This window comes from Lates calcarifer, linkage group LG7_1 (assembly GCF_001640805.2).
Source record: "Lates calcarifer isolate ASB-BC8 linkage group LG7_1, TLL_Latcal_v3, whole genome shotgun sequence".
Lineage (NCBI taxonomy): Eukaryota > Metazoa > Chordata > Actinopteri > Centropomidae > Lates > Lates calcarifer.
In genome coordinates this window covers 8452169-8469744 of record NC_066839.1, presented here as the reverse complement: position 1 = coordinate 8469744, position 17576 = coordinate 8452169, and the positions used below count along the sequence as shown (strand labels likewise).

Below are 17576 nucleotides of genomic sequence, written 5' to 3'. Positions count from 1 at the left end.
TTTTTTCTAATTCTTATTTAAAGCGGCTTCTATTATAAACTCCTCATCATTAAAACACACCCCACACTTGAAACATTATTTCATAATTTTGCTACTTTTGTTACAGAGCCAGCCTTGTCCACAAAATTAAATTAGCCAGTGTCCAATAAACATCCATTCAAATAACTTATTTCATGGGTTATCCAGCAGCAGCAGTGTGAGTGTGTATTTGGGTGGAAAGGATGACATAATGCTAATTTATTTAAAAAATGTTGGCTATCAGGTTGATAAACACATTAAATGCTCATTAAAGTAACTGTGTTTTACCTTTACATGTAGTGTACAAAAGGTACAACGGGGAGGCAAATTTACATTGACATTGTTATACGCATGTCTACGCAGTTCACGCTATTTACAGGGAGGGGGCACTGGCGTAGGCAAACTATTAGCTTTGACTATCCAGCCTTGCTAAATCACCGCTCTCTCCAAGGAAACAAAACAATATAGAATTGGGTTGACGGCGTGCAACAAGCATAGACCCTCTCTCGACACGACAACGCGTGAGTATCTCTTCTTTATTTGTCCACGTCGAAAGCAAAAGCTCTGTAAAGCGACTGGTTTGAAGGCGGCTGCCGTGGTGTGAGTATTTCCCCTTTTGTTTAGCGGTTAAGGCCCCTCTGTTTGGAACTTGAAGGGGGGCCATGTTGTTTAGCCACTGAGTGTTTGGTTAATGTTTTAGCTCACACAACACCAACTTGGCAATTAGCGTTTGCTAGCTGTCGCGTTAGCTTATTTTGGTTAATTTGGCTTGTTCGAAATAGCCACTGTGGTGTTTCGAGTCAAGAAAACGGCCCGTTTTTAGTCTAATACTGGAGCCCGCGGTTTTACTGTAAAACAATGGTAAATTCGTGAGTTTAACTTTGATGTCTAGCAATAATAAACAGCAGGCCCGCTGCGGTTAGCTTTAGCTGGTTAGCTAAGGATGTGGCTAATGCTCACTCCAGTCTTGTAGCATTAGCTAATACTGAACATGTTTGATTTCCGCTAGTGTGAATAAATTATTTGGCATAAAGAATGATAAGTAACAGGTGTACGAAGATTAAACAATTCTAGCCAAAATTTGCGAAAATCTTCAAAAAGCCGCAAAGTTAGCTTGCATATTAGCAGCGGACTTGCTGGCTAGGTTAGTTAGCCAGCTTGCTAAAGGGCTTGCACATCGGTTTGCCACAACGATCAGTAGGTAATGTTGGATGAAACGTTGTGGCTAGTTTCATAAATTTAAAAGCTAGTCACGGCTCTTGTTGTGCGTTAAAATAAGTAACATTAGCTCATTGCCCCCGAGTCCCCTTTTAGTCATTTATAACGTTACGTGAGTGGTAGCGTCGCGTTAGCCTGATGGTCGCCAGCTAACACCAGGACAACGTTACCCAGCTAGCATTCTCGGTAATGCAAGCCACCAACATCACTGACAGACATTTGTTTTGTTCTTGTGTCGCTCATCCATAAATCAGTAAATTGCTAAATAAGACTCACACTGTAGCATTAAAGTTCCGTTGATGAGCAAACTATGTAACTAAGTCTGGGTATTCAAGGCAACATTAACTATCGTTACAATCTTCAACCATACAGTCAAAGCATGGAGTTAGCAACACGGGAATTAGTCATGTCCCGAAAATTAAGTTGTAGCAGATACCCATGTACCATTCTTATGGGTGCGTCCTTTTCTTGAAGTCTACTTCAAAAGCTGGTTTGTGTAAATGCTCACAGAGTAGTGAATGATAAGGGCTACATTTTTAAGTTTTCATCATGTAAAAGCCCAACAAGAACTTCCATGTTATTATAGGTTCTACATTTATTTTAAGTAGTCATAAACAATAATTGACATCATACATCTGAATTAATGTTACTATTTTGGTTAGCACAAAATTACCGTGGTTACCAAGAGGATTACATACTCATTAATGTAACACTCACATGTTTGTATCTCTAAAACACAGTTCACTTTGACTGATTGCTATCATTTATTTTACTAGATCATCATGTTTTGTTTTGTTTTGTTTAGGCTTTCCCGTGGAATGAGCGTTCCATGCAGCATCCTAGGTATGAATGACGTGGCCTGGCAGGAGACAAGAGGTGGGATGCTGCATGCAAATGGTGCTCCTGAGACTGGAGGTGTCAGAGTTCACGGTGGAGGGCCCCTAACCTCAGTTGGAGGAGCTGGGCAGGCTCCCGGAGGCCCACATTTACAGGGCATGGACAGGGGTCCTAACCCTACCCCAGGCACCCCGCAGCCTCCGCTGAGTGGACGATCTCAGGATGACGCCACGGTCGGATACTTCTTTCAGAGGCAGCCTGGAGAGCAGCTTGGAGGGTGCGCACCCAGCAAGCATCGCTGGCCAACTGGAGATGCCAATCATGTTGACCAGGTAAAGAACTTTCATCCAGAGACTGATCATTTCAAATGTTATTCAGTGTAGCGTAGTTTAGATGGTCAGACAGCAGTATTTTGCATCACCAGAGGCTACAAGATTCACATTGATTAATGTATCAGTCATTAAACCAATTGTTTCTTTATGTATTATACTTTGTGAAGGGCAATTTATTCTGTGCTGCACACTGTTTGTTTAATGTCTTGCTTATTGTCCTTTTTAAGAGCACACTGTCCTTTTCGTATTTCAGGAGTGCCCATAAGTCCTATAGTTTAGATGACGACAACTTTAAAAAGCAACACAATTAAGAGAATTAAAATGAAGCTGAAATCAAGGCCTTGCCTGCTAAGATGTTAAAACAACTACATAAATTGACAGTGTGCTTGTAACTGTTCTGTAGTGTCTTTCTAGCTCAGAGTGTGTGTTTGGACGCATTATGTGGTGTAGAGCCCAAACAATAAGAGCCTGTTATTCACTTTGATAGGTCACATATTTTACATGCTCTGTTAATCTGTGATGATTTACACCAGGTGCCAACTATTTATCAATTTTCTTCTCTGGTTTGTTAGATTACATGAAAAATGTCAGTGGCTTTTGTTGGTAGAGCTGAATGCTGCAGGGTGCAACAGTAACAGAATTTAATGACTGTGTCTTTAAATACAAAAACTGATTCATTTCACATGGAAAAGTGTGTAAGATTTCCTGATAAAACCTATTAAACTTACTCAAGGTGAAAATTTAGTTTGCTAAAAGGGTTTGCTACAGCTGTAATTTTTGAAAATCCAGTTTAGAATGAGAGCGTATAATGTGAAGGGGAAAAAAAAGTAGAGTAACTGTATTGAAGAAACCAATAGAAATGGTCCTCGGCACAGCTATATTTTTTTCTTTCTGTTGCTTAGTGATTTTCTCCACTGTGACTGAACTGAAAAGACACCACAGGCCATTATAAAGTCTTCGTTTCTGAAAGAGCTCAGCAACATTTCATAATTTAAGTTAAAAATAATTTAAATTGTAAAGATGGATTCATCTAAAATATTTCACTTGATAAATCTGGAAAAAATAAATAGAACATCCTTGCTGGATTAGATGTGATCTTTACTGGTATCTGTAGCAACACACCTACCTTACCTAACCTGCACGTCTTTGGCCTGGGTGAAGAAAACAGGAAAAACGAGCAAACTCCTCACAAAAGGGCTTAAACTGATACCTAGATTTAGAGCTTGGACCCTCTTTCTACAAGGCAACAGTGCTAACCACCATGCCAACCTAGTGCAAACTTCGTTTCCCCAAATGTAAATAAGGAAGTTGAAAATCTGTTTTTTAGCTTCTGTCAGACTTTTTATTTTGAGTTATTTCAGTGTCATGCAACACAAGCAATCTGGATAAAGACAGAAAGAAATTACACTGTTAATGAAAACTTAAAAGATGTGAGACTAAAAATAATTTGGTAAGAAATATTAAAGAAGGTAAAAGAAGGCAAGGACCACCAAATAAAAGTATTAGAGATTTTTGTTTTGTGTATTGTGTGGATTATTTTGAAACATTATGTTGAATGCCACAATATTGAACAGTTAAATTTTAGTTGGTTTATGGGCCTCCTTGAAATTTTTTGCATTTGTCTTGTAGTATTTCAGAGAATCAAAATGTTTGATGTAAATTTCATTTTGATAGTGTCAAATGAAAATTGGTCTGTAAAATTTTATCTTAAACTCTTTTCTTCCTCCCTTTATCTAAGGTCCGCGGTGTGGATGAAATGAACTATGATTTTCAAGCCCTTGCTTTGGAGTCAAGGGGCATGGGAGAGGTAAGGGGGTTTGGTCCTAACATCCATCCTTTTCTCCATTGTAGTGCAGCAATAAATCAAAATAGAAATCTTTGAAAGACTCACCCTGTCCAGGCTCAAAAGGTAGCTATAAGATATCTGTAGTTTGCTACTTAACAGAATAGGTTGAGCTTCAACAGAGAAGTTATTGTGACCAGTCGGAAAGTGGGATTTTGATCAGTTGTCATTTAAAGTGAGACAATCAAGACTACAGTAAAAACTAATATTTAATCTTCTAAGTTGTAAACATAACTGGTGATGATAATTACTCAGCACTTCGACATCTCAATGATGTTTAGAAAACGTGTTACATTTTTTGTTTATAGCTTTTGCCTGCAAAAAAGCTCTGGGATTCTGATGAATTGGCCAAAGATGGAAGGAAAGGGATGCTTCTTGGAGAGGAGTGGAGGGACAACGCCTGGGGATCATCTCGTGAGTGCCTCTTATATCATCTTCTGTTATTTTCACTGAGCTGTACTTTCTCCAAGATTAATAATTTTTCTTGACATCTTATTTTGAAGAATTTGTTCCAATTACATGACTGGAGTTAGCATTTTTCTGCGACCATTTTGATCATGGTTTGCAGTGTTGCCTTTGTCTCAGTGGGATTTTACTAAGCTATACTTTTATATATACATAACCGTTTAGATATATGATCGCGGCTTTTCATTCAGATCATTCAGTGTCTCAGCCAATCATGGTGCAGCGGCGACCAGGCCAGAGTTTCCATGGGAATGGTGATGCCAATTCTGTGCTTTCACCTCGCTCAGAAGGTGGAGGCCTGGGGGTGAGCATGGTGGAGTACGTCCTGAGCTCCTCTCCTGGTGACAAGATGGATGGTCGCTACAGGAACGGAGGATATGTAAGTCAACTTTCTGTCTCATTTCTAACTCAAATAGTGGGACTTCTTTTGCTTATTGCATACAGCCTTACCTAATCTATATGTGGATTCAGGGTGGAGGAGATGCTGACCAAGACGGGAGAGAGAAGGGTGATGCCCAAGAGAAGATGTCACCATTTGAAGAGGACAAGAGCCCAGAGATGAAGGTGGGAGAGGAGAGTGACCCAGCTAAAGCCAATGGAAGAGGTTTACTAAACGGCATGGACAGAGACTGCAAAGACTTCAAGTAGGTTTTTCTTTTCATGGTAACATAAAGTGAACAGTTACCCATTTCTAAATGAGCTGTAACTTGGTTTAATTTGAGCATTGGGGAGAAAAGCAGTGAATGAAAGTGCCCATATTTTCACTATGTTTGAATGAGCGAATGAATATAAATGCAAAGAGTTGTAGGCTCATTTATGTCACTAGGTTTCCTATCTGAGTTGGAGTGTTGTACTAATATGGCATGTGTGTTGATGATTAACCTCTTTGCTTTTCCCAGTCCGACCCCGGGAAGCCGTCAAGCTTCTCCCACAGAGGCTGTGGAGAGGATGGGCCCCAGTCAGACAGGATTAGAGATGATGGGACAGCACCACCCCCATGCCCTCCAACAGCAGAACCCTGCCCAAAACAAGGTCCCAAGCTGAGGACTTCCAGAACCAGGAGGCCCAGAACATGGGAGGAATGGAGCAGCAGGCCGGTGTGGAGTCCCTCCAGTTTGACTATGCTGGGAACCAGATTCAGGTGGACTCCTCAGGGACTCCTGTAGGATTGTTTGACTACAACTCTCAGCAGCAGGTCTGTTAAAACACAAAACATGTCTATTAAGAGCTCCAACTCTAAGTTTACTCAACAGATTGTCATCCCTTTTTTATGTGTTTGTGTTTTTCAGTTATTCCAGAGATCTAATCCCCTGACTGTTCAACAGCTCACTGCAGCTCAGCAACAACAATACGCCCTGGCTGCAGCCCAGCAGCAGCATCTCGGTAAGTCAGGCTGTTTGTCTTATTCACTGTCTAGTGCAGTGTGTCATGTAGTAAAAAGTACTTTGTGTCTCAACAGTTTTTTACAGTTGAATAGTCATTTGAATGAGATTTGATATGGAAATATAAATTACATGGCTGTTCCTCGTATTACCCAGCTGGCCTTGCTCCTGCATTCGTGCCAAACCCTTACATCATTAATGCTGCCCCCCCTGGAGCCGATCCCTACACTGCCGCTGGGCTGGCAGCTGCAGCCACGCTTGCAGGTGATAACTTAGCACATTTCCAGTTTAAACTTTCATTGAGATGTGGGTGTGTCTTTGATACATAAGGCAACTGTGCCAAGATTAAATTACTGTATTCATCGGTTGTATAAGATTTGTATGTAATTTTGAATTGTGTCCCTCAGGGCCCACAGTGGTTCCTCCACAGTACTATGGTGTCCCTTGGGGTGTGTACCCAGCTAATCTTTTCCAGCAACAGGCTGCATCTACTGCCAATCACTCAGCTAATCAGCAAGCATCCAATCAGGGACCAGGGCCAGGCCAACCACAGGTAGGAATCATTTATATATTCTAGCCTGGCTGGTTAGTTTAAATGTTGGTAATTAAATTTTTTGATTTGCCCTGTAAATTGTCTGGATTACATCAAAATATTGTGCTTTGAGATGCAGTTCCAATAAATCAAATGGAAGGTTGTATGCATTTGTTTCTCTCCTTGTGTTGAACCAATCAGAGTGTAGCAACATTTAAATCAAAAAATTGTTTGTTGTTCTTATTGCTCGGCAACTGTCAATCAAATTTGATTATAAATATTTAATATCTGAAGTTGTTAGGAGCTTCAATTACAGAGTACACCTCAAAGCTTTTGATGTGGCACTCTGTGCAGTCTGTGCATCTTATCCTTACCATCTCTTCCAGGTGATGCGCACAGGAACCAACCAGCGACCTCTCACACCAGGGCAAGGCCAGCAGAGTCAGCAAGAATCTCTAGCTGCAGCAGCTGCTGCAAATCCTGCATTGGCGTACACAGGAATGCCTGGTTAGTTGATCACTTGATACAAGCACAGGCACTCTCTTAATATTTTCTATTGTAATAAGTTTGATTTCCTTGTTGTTCAACCTCATAATTATCACTAATTGAAGATGGTGTTTCCTCCTAGTTGAGGTTATGTTTGAGAATAATGGTTACAAATTGAGATTCCTTTTTTAAATTGAGTGATCTATAATTGCTGAGCTGTTGTGTTCCTCATCTCCTCAGGCTATCAGGTCTTGGCCCCTGCAGCTTACTATGACCAGACTGGAGCTCTTGTGATGGGCCCTGGTGCCCGAACTGGTCTAGGTGGGCCAGTTCGTCTAGTCCAGACCCCTCTCCTCATCAACCCTGCTGCCGCACAGGCTGGTAAGCACTGATTCATCTATAATGATAGATCATTTTCTATATGTGGATGCAGGGCTCTGGTGAACACACTGGGAGTAATTGATGGTCTAAATCCATTGCCAGCCACTCCCTCAAGTCATACCTATACCAATCCATTCTGACCTTAAATCTCCTTTCACCCCTCACTCCCTCCTCTCCCTCTCCACCAGCAGCTGCGGTGTCTGCATCTGGCTCTGGCAACAACATGTCTGGTCCTCCAGCCAACGGGCTGTACCGCTCCATGCCTCAACCTCAACCACAACCGCAGCAGCAGCAGCAGGCTCCCCCACCCAGCAGTGGCCTGCCCTCCAGCTCGTTCTACGGCTCTGGATCAGTCCCTAACACTTCTCAGAGCAGCTCCCTTTTCTCACACACCTCTGCAGCCCCACCACCACCAAGCTCCTCCCTGGGCTTCAGCAGCACTGGCGGCTCTCTTGGCGTGGGCCTTGGCTCTGCTCTTGGAGCCTTCGGCTCTTCTGGTCAGTGACTCAGCCACGAGCTACATTAGGATTTAAAAAGAACAGTTTATTTATAGCTGCCTGTTTTTTTTTGTTTTTTGTTTTTTTACACTGGCACTCTGTTATTTCCTTTTCTTACAGTATCCAGCTCTACCAGTAGCAGTGTATCTCGCAGGGACTCCCTGTTGGCTAGTTCTGACCTGTACAAACGTGGTGGCAGCAGTTTAACACCCATTGGCCAGCCGTTTTACAACAGCCTGGGTTACTCCTCCTCACCCAGCCCCATTGGCCTGACACCAGGTCACTCCCCACTCACTCCTCCACCTTCTTTGCCCTCTTCTCATGGATCCTCTTCCAGCCTTCACCTAGGTAAGCTTAGTATTTATGGTAATGCTGAATGATCATCTTCAAAAATGTGGGTTAAATAAGATATTTTGCACCCAAATTGTTCTCACATGTGCGGGGTAAGAGTATTGTTTGTTTAAAAAAAACCCTCTCCCTCCCCCTATAATTCTAGGTGGCCTGACAAATGGCAGCGGGCGTTACATTTCTGCAGCACCTGGAGCTGAGGCAAAGTACCGGAGCACCGGTGGTACGTCCAGTCTGTTCAATTCCAGCAGCCAGCTGTTTCCCCCGTCTCGGCCCCGTTACAGTCGCTCTGATGTCATGCCGTCCGGACGCAGCCGCCTACTGGAAGACTTCAGGAACAATCGGTTCCCAAATCTCCAGCTCCGTGACCTCCCAGGACACATGGTGGAGTTCTCTCAAGACCAACACGGATCCAGGTGGCTAAGATATTTGTTCAGGCGTTTTAACTGGATACCTTAACATGGGGAATGCATCACGTTGGCTTACCGCAATCTTACTAATTTCTTTGTTTGTTCTTTGATCCAATCTAAATCTTGAATTTAGATTTATCCAGCAGAAGCTAGAGAGGGCCACTCCTGCTGAGAGGCAGATGGTGTTTGGAGAGATTCTGCAAGCAGCATACCAATTGATGACTGATGTATTTGGGAACTATGTCATCCAAAAGTTTTTTGAGGTTGGGACTGAAAAAGTTCATCCTGGTGTCAGTTCAGTGACCACACTATATTGACTAGAACAGTGACTCTGTGTTCTGTGGCGTGTATGCAGTATACTTTGTTTTGTTTCATGCAGTTTGGAAGCGCAGACCAGAAGCTGGCATTGGCAACACGTATCCGTGGACATGTCCTCCCCCTGGCTTTGCAGATGTATGGTTGTAGGGTCATCCAGAAAGCTTTGGAGTCCATTTCCTCAGACCAGCAGGTAATTGTAAGTGAGATTTCAGTTCTTTTAAGAAACGTTTTTGCTAGCCATGTTTTATTGTCTTTTTTCCTCTTTAATCAGTCTAACATATTGCAGTCGTCAGTTTTAATACCGTGACATCTGATACAATTTTGTCCCTGTTCCATAATTTCTTCATTTCAGAGCGACATCGTCCGCGAGTTGGATGGCCACGTATTGAAGTGTGTGAAGGACCAGAATGGGAACCATGTGGTACAGAAGTGCATTGAGTGTGTCCAGCCTCAGGCCCTCCAGTTTATTATTGATGCCTTCCAGGGCCAGGTGGGTTTATTATTATGAGAAAGGGCTCAGCTGCCAGTCATTGTCTGTGTAATCTACAGTTTCAGTTGGAGATGAAAATGTAACTGCTACTTCATCTCTCTTTTGTTAGAGACCAGCCTCATTAGTTCTTTTTAAAAGAGCATGTTGTTTAAGGCTCCTCCATGAATAATCTCTAATTGAGGCTCTTCAAATTTCTCAGTAATATGAATAAGAAGCAAATGGATCAGACGTCAGTGAATCACAACACAATTGCAGAAAAGAGAATCAAACATAATCTAAAATTAGTTGTTGAGCGAGGAGAAAAGTTCTTTCACTCGAGTAATCAAAGCGTTGTGATGTACTGATGGAAAAGCTGATCTTGTGTTAAAACTGTTAAAAAAAAAACAAAGAGCAGACAGGCAGAGCACAGGGTCACGTTGCTGTGAAGAGCAGGGTGGACCACTAATGTACACAACCACCTACAGCATTATGTCGAGATGAGAGGAAAATATGAAGCTGAAACACTCAAACACAACAACTCCTGCCAGACAGTGGCAGAGGACTGTATTTGAATCCTAAATTTAGGTTGTAAAGAAATTGTAACACGATAAAATGCAACTTAGAAGTTCCCATGGAGTTTTCTTGTAAGGAAAATGTGTAGCCTCCTGGTCTTACCAAGGGGTTCAGTGCATTTCCTTCCTCATCAATACTTTATTCCATAGAAGAATCCCTGTAAGAATATGCTCTAATATTTGTATTCATACATGTATATTAATCTTCTCTTATTTTTACCTCCTTTTGCAGGTGTTTGTGCTCTCCACACACCCTTACGGCTGCAGAGTGATCCAAAGGATTTTGGAGCACTGCACCCAGGAGCAGACTCTACCCATCCTGGAAGAGCTGCATCAGCACTCTGAACAGCTGGGCCAGGTGAGCACATCTGTCTCCAATCTGCCTCATTTTAATGTTTGCTAGATGCGACTGATCATTGTTGACATGTGTGCTTGTCTTGTGTATTTGCATGTCTCCTTCATTTTGGACATTTCATATTTTTTTTAGCCTGTCATTGTTGTTGTGTAGTTGTGGTCTGCTAAGTGTAAAGTGTAAGGATGAATGTAATTGTGCTGTTAGCTGTCATTACATCTGACATGTGATTATTTAAACATCCACCCTGCCCCCTCACTTATTCCATCTAGAAATATCAAGGCGTATCATTGGAGATGACACCCAAAACATATTATACAGTGTCCCGCGATGCACTGTTCAAGGTCAGAGCAATTTGCCTCTCTCTCGCGGATGTCCCTGTGTTCCCTTCCTCTTTCCCTTTTTATTTATCTTTTCTTTTGTACACAATCTGATTTAACATTTAGATAGTTCTCCAACTCCCAACTTTTACAGGCCTTCTCCTAACCCACTGAACCGCCTTTTTCTCGCCTTTTCCCCCCCTCTCTTGCTTTATGCCACAGAGGATTCACAAGGCACATGCTTCCCTGTTGTCTGATGATCCCTCTCTTTTTGCCTACAGCATCTCCTGATCAATCTGTTTTTCTGTTTTTCGTCTCCTTGATCTCACTGTAATTGCTTGAAAGTAGCTCTGAAAGAGTGGACAACTATAGTGTTCATAAGTGGCGCTCAAAACACTTGTAACTTCACCTCAAGCCCTTTAGTTAAAGTCAAAAAACAAAATAATCCAAGTTCTTGTTAAAACAGATTGACAGGAAATGAATTTGAAGGCAAATACTCCCCAATTAAAGTTGGAGATCACATTACCTACCCAACAAATTACTACTTTAACAAGATCAATTGGAGAGTGGTGTTATTTGTTGCTTGGTCAGGTGAGTTTTTGTCTCCATCTTGTCACACTAAAATGAAACCCATAACTGTCTATCACCCATTTCTGAAGGGGCAAAGATGCTATTGGTTGTGCTGCCTGGTCAGCAACACCCCAAACCAGCAGCATCTGTTTTGTCTGACCTTCCGCAGTGATGACGTAAGGGTATTGTAAGACTACGAATGGGGGTGTCACTCAGTCGTCTACCTATCATTGTAGAGCTGCATGATTTATCTCACACCAATAAAGACCAATGGTGAAAAGTAGTGCATGAGAATCAATCAGAGTAAAGGGTGTCGCACTGATTATTTGTCATTTGATCATTATTTAACGGCTGGTAACCTCGACCTCACACCTTCACTGCCTCCTGCAGGATCAGTACGGTAACTACGTGATTCAGCATGTTTTGGAGCACGGCAGACCAGAAGATAAGAGCAAGATAGTGGCAGAGGTTCGTGGAAAGGTTCTTGTACTGAGCCAACACAAATTTGCAAGGTAAGCTTTTTTCTTTCTTTCTTTCTTTCTTTTTTTTTCTTTTTTTTTTTTTTTTTAATGCACTGGGAGAGATTAAGAGTTTACTGACACCTACCTGAGGGTGGCCATTTCACTGTCTGACAGTGCACAGTTTTCTGTTATGAATTGTCCTCAGGAGTATGTTGAACATGGGTGTCACCTAACCTACATTTCAGGTTTCATGTTGTTTTAAGTTTCCACAAGCAACATTTAACAGTCTGCTGTTGTAAATATGCACATGCCAGATTTTTACATTTGCTGATGGAAAAAATGGACAGCAAATTCAGCATGGAAAATGGTAATATATTTGTTGAGGTTGAAACTGGACCTCTTATTTTTCAACATTAATTTAACTTGTTCCTGCCCTTGCTTACTAATAGCCTTGTTAAGTTATACAAATTGAATTTTCAAACCAGAAATCTTGGCTCTCACGGCTATAGATAAAGCAATATCCAGGGATTAAAGTTTTCCTTCGCAATGACGGATTTCCATCAGTCAGAGATCTGAAGGGGGGAAAAGTGAGGGAGTCAGGTGTGTGACACCATGAGCCAGGTGGCTCCATGGGATAATGTGAGATGTAAACAAAGGCTTTTTAAAAAGAGAGACAGTTAATGACCCAAATGCAAATGTTCATGTAGGCTAAGAGTGTGTAGACACTGAGCTTTTTTAATCAGCTGCCTCAGCCTTTTTTCTTTTTTTTTCTTTTTTTTTTTTTTTAAAACATGAAAATGTATGGGAAGCAATAACATGAAAAAAGGGAAAAAAAGCAGCCACTCTAAAGAGGTGGAAAATCCAGACAGTGTGTACACACAGTAGTGTACTGACCATCAGACAGACCTGGATAAAGCCCCGGGCCCACTGGGCATCACAACCAAGTTGGATAAACAGATTTGCAACATGTGCATTAAAAAGTCTTCATGTTTTTTTTTTTTTTTGTTTTTTTTTTTTCAATTAATTTTTGTCCTTTCAGAGCTATTTGACAACTGAAGGGGGGAATATTCTGTTAAAATATAATTTAATTACAACCTCAAAACTATTTTAAAAATTGTTACCAAAGTGCATTCCTAATGGAGAAATGAGAAATCTTCCTGACTGGTCATCCATATCACTCCATCAACTCTTCTATGTGTATAATAGATTTTTCTCTCTGTTTTTCCTCAGTAATGTTGTGGAGAAGTGTGTGATCCACTCCTCACGTGCTGAGAGAGCTCTGCTGATAGATGAAGTGTGTTGCCAGAAAGATGGGCCTCACAGCGCCCTGTACACCATGATGAAGGACCAGTACGCCAATTACGTTGTCCAAAGGATGATTGACATGGCAGAACCCGCTCAACGCAAAATCATCATGCACAAGGTGAGTTAACTACTTAAATGTGTGCATATGGAGAGAAAAGGTACACGGCAAGAAAAACGGTTGAAACCTTTGTCCTAGTTAATTTCTGTTTGGATTAAATGAACATTTTATATGAGGAAACTGTTAAAGGTCCTGCACACACACACAGGTGTCTCAGTTTTCTGGTTGATTAGACCTCTGTGAAGGTTTACTCTGTGTGCAGAGCCTTGAACAACATCAGAAAATGTTGATCACTCAGCAGCATTCAGACAGAAAACAGCATGTGTTATTTCAGATAGCCATGACACATGAAATGCAATCCAGACAGACCAGTTTGAGTAATAGGTCTGAGTTTGAAGGCTTGTCAGATATCAATACCAGGTTTATTATTTTATGAGAAATAGTTTTACAGCTCTGGATATGTAACACCACAGAAATTAGATTATATTATCTTACATTGCGACAGTTGCAAAGTAAACCATAAAACTGCACTGTTTATATCCTTACTGGAAGACAGTGCGCTGCAGCAAAAGATCAGTCAGGTTCAACTTGTGTTTTTGGTGGAACAACCCTGCATCAGTTCCCCTGCTGTGCCACTAGAGTGGTCATTCGCTCATTCAGATGAATAAGAGGACTTTGTTAAAGTTGGTCTGAATGCAACCTTAGATTTAGTCATTGTTAAAAAAACATGTTTTGAGGCCATAGCAGGGTCAAATTGGCTCATATTGACCTTTTTTCACTTGACCTGGATGTAGAAACAATCTTTATACATATATTTCCTGTTGACCTTTTTGTGAACACAGACATTGTTTTGAGCGTGGGTGTGGAATATTTTTGCTTTTCCTCCATCTTTCTTGTCAGACATTGAAAAAAGTTTAGTCTACATCAGATTAAACACGACTGGCTTTGAATTTGAAACAAGATAACTTTGACTTTGGACTTTGGTTTTCTTTTTTAGATCCGGCCTCACATTGCCACTTTGCGCAAATACACCTACGGGAAGCACATTCTGGCCAAGCTAGAAAAGTACTACATGAAGAGCGGATCTGAACTAGGTCCCATTGGCGGCCCCACAAATGGCCTCATGTAGTCCTGTCGACATCCCGGGTCCCCCCCCTGAAGAAGAAGAAGGTGAGGACGAGGAGGATTAGCCCCAAACCCCCTGTTCTGTGAGAGATGCTCCTTAGCCATAGGGCCTTTGACACCCTTTGACATCCCATTTTTTGGGGGAATAACCAAAAAAAAAAAAAAAAGACAAGTCAACTTCACCTAAGAACGCTGTGACAACTGACCCCTGCCACTCTGCCACCCCTGGTGCAGGCCCCCAGCGTGGCCCCAAGGGTACACACAGTCAGCAGGCCGATTTCTTTCTTTTTTTTTTTCTTCTTTTTTTTCCTGGGTAAAGCACAAGCCCATTGTTAATGATGTAATTGATGTATTTGACTGGTTTTCATATTATCCTTGTACATTTTAGTTTTTTACCTTGTAAATTCTCTGTAGAAAAAAAAAAACTTATTAAACATTTGCTGAAATTTACAATTCTTACAATTAACACCAGCAAGTGACTTTATAAGGCTAAACTGAGAGATCCTTTTAAAAAAACAATTCCCTTTGTTTTTGTAACCAGACTTACTATGTCAACTGTTCTAATCAAGTCTAGGCAATTGAATATTATATTTGTATATTATCCCATGCACAGTAAAAGTGTTTTCCCATGCCAAAGCAGCTGATGGATTAGTTTTCAAATAGCACTACATAGTAATGGATGGATATGAACTCCTCCGTCCACAGGTGAGTACTATGTGTCACGTGCCACAGAAGTCTTGGCTTTGGGGATTGGTGCTTTAGTCTAGGGTAGTGACTTTTTTTTGTTTGTTTTGTTTTTCTAGTGGTGGTGGCTTTTTCTTGCCTCTTTTTTCCAGGCTAAGTGGGGGGGAAAGGGGCAGAAAGCGTGTGTTTACCCCAGCAGCTTGTAGTCTGGTAGTCTGCCTGACGTTTCGGTACTAAACACTTACATCCTGACAAACCTGAGCTGCTGCATCCACTGAGCCCCATTTGAGCCGTCTTTTACTTTCCCCCCTCATCCTGGTGATCGCTTGGGAGGGGGGGGGGGGCATTTATGCAAGATAAAAGCTACCATTAACTTATAGAAGCAGAGCATGAGGTTTGGTTGTACAGCGGGCGTTTAACCTGGTATAATCTTAACGTGAAATGACCGTAGTGGGGAGCTTTTTTTTTTCTTTTTTCTTTTTTTTGAGGGAATAGCAGGGGTGGGAGGTGGGGTATGCGTTGGCATGCTGTGACAGGTTTTAATCCTTGGAATGATTTTTTTCTTTATCATGTTTTGTGTAACATCTTCTTTGTCTTGTAGTTTGAGATGAACACTGCCCTAGAAAACAGTATCTTTATGTACTGAATAATCATCTCTTGCGTAGAAGTAGTTTAGCGATGTATAGCATCTTTATGTATCAGTAAATTGTTGCTTTTGGGTCGGGGGCTTGCAGCAATGATGGGACCCCCACCGCCTGAAGGTCTGAGTAGTCCAAAAAAAAAGTTGTGAAGTGGAGTTCATCCCAGCTTTGTATAGCTGAGGTGAACTGAATTAGAGCTAGTGGAGAAGTGGAAGAAAGGGATGTTGGAAGAACCTTTTGTTTCTTTTTTTTTTCTTTCTTTTTTATGGTCCTGTTTTTGCTTTTAAATTTTTTTTTTTTCATTTGGTTGGGTATGCAAGTGCATTGGTGGAGGCCGGTGGGGCCATCAAAAGCTATACAATTCACCTGTAATGCTCGTAGTGATGGCTTCTTTGCTTCATATGAATAATTGTAGAATACATGTAGTATATGTGCAGTTAATTAAGTGTAAGATTATTAGTTTAATTGAAAAAAAATGTCTAGTTGTGGTGTTTGACAGGCCTTGCTCTAAATTTGTAGTGATGCTTTTATTTCGTCTGTACAGTTGTACATTTGTAAACGTTTATGCTGTAAATGGGATGTCTTTTACACTTTTTGGGGAAAAAAGGCAAAAATGTGCATTTTGATGTGTGTATATTCATCACTCCTTTCCCCCCTGAATATAATGTATACAGTTTTATTTGATCAAGTGTTATTTTAAAGGAAAAAAAAGTTTATGGCTTCACAATCTGGCATGGTTTCTGTTTTTAATCTGTTATGGGAAAGGCCAGCCTCTATTTGTACTGGAGCTGTAACATCCACTGTTGATAGTCTTTCTGATGTGTGACAGTTTAAAAAGGAAAACAAACACTCTGTACTAAAAACTGAGGCTGCATTTAGTCCTCTCTGCTACCATGGAAACTTCACAGGATATGACGAGAATTATTTTTGTACAGAAGAGTGCTGTATTTTGGAACAGCTTCTACCTTGTAAGCAAAAGCAATGTAAAATATTGTCAATTATATAAATATGAACATATGAGTTTTGTCACACTGTCAAAGTCATGTACATTTTCAGGTGGCCTTATGTACATTTCCAGATGTTAGATGAAGAAAACAAACTCATTTTTGGAAGCAGAATTGTGACTATGTATGATTAAACTGTTCTTCTAACATTTGACCTGCATTGTTGTGGTTTTTCTTATTGTGTTTGGTTTGATGTGAAAATCATCTTAGGAAATCACATTTTCAGGAGCTGGAATTAAAATACAACTATAATCTGTCCAAAATAGAAGTTGTGTCGAGGTTTATTTGTAATCATGAAGGCCTATTAACTACTTAATATCAGACTATCGATATACTGAATTCTGTTTAACCCAATGCAATTTTCTGTTCCTAAAAAAATAATTTCTCAAATGTTTTATTAACCCAAACTTAAACTGAGAATTTCCATTTTATGCTACTGCACACTTCTACTCCACAATTCATCCGACAGACAATACTGGTCAACTATAAAACATATCTATATAGATATATTGTGCATAATATGTTTTATGGTCTTACATTGAATCAAAATGTATTTCATGTTTTATTTAGTGCTGATCAACATGAAAAGATCCTTAAATGTGAAGTGAAAACTAATTTAATTATGAATTTAAAAAAACAAGTAGCCTACTTGTTTGCATGTGAATTGAGCTCCTTAAATAAAACACGCCTTATTTATCAGCGCTGCAGGACTAGACACACACACACCATGTTGAGTGTAAACAAAGGGCCTCAGTTTAATTGTAGTATACATGCAAAACCATATCAAAGCTGCACCATCAAGAGACAAAGCACCCCATGTAGCTGAAAAGAACAAGTCAGGGAAAGGCTACACTGCATCTAGTCTGCTACATCAGTACTATAGTTACTTTTTAAATTAATATTTTATACACTAAAACATATTATCTTAGCAAATATAGTGCATTCTTG

The 17576-nt window shown here is 40.7% G+C and overlaps 1 protein-coding gene across 1 annotated transcript; it reads left to right on the top strand.

Moving 5' to 3' along the window:
* The first annotated feature begins 228 nt into the window (after nt 1-228).
* pum2 (pumilio RNA-binding family member 2) lies at nt 229-16782 on the top strand. Its single transcript, XM_018694964.2, is given in 23 exon segments — nt 229-539; nt 2042-2405; nt 4144-4212; nt 4557-4662; nt 4905-5092; nt 5185-5357; nt 5613-5729; nt 5731-5908; nt 6003-6096; nt 6252-6359; nt 6503-6648; nt 7014-7134; nt 7354-7494; nt 7683-7991; nt 8112-8339; nt 8488-8755; nt 8883-9012; nt 9129-9257; nt 9420-9557; nt 10341-10466; nt 11741-11862; nt 13042-13234; nt 14172-16782. Coding segments are annotated over 22 exon segments (3567 nt in total). The 5' UTR covers nt 229-539; nt 2042-2054; the 3' UTR covers nt 14304-16782.
* The last annotated feature ends 794 nt before the right edge of the window (nt 16783-17576 follow it).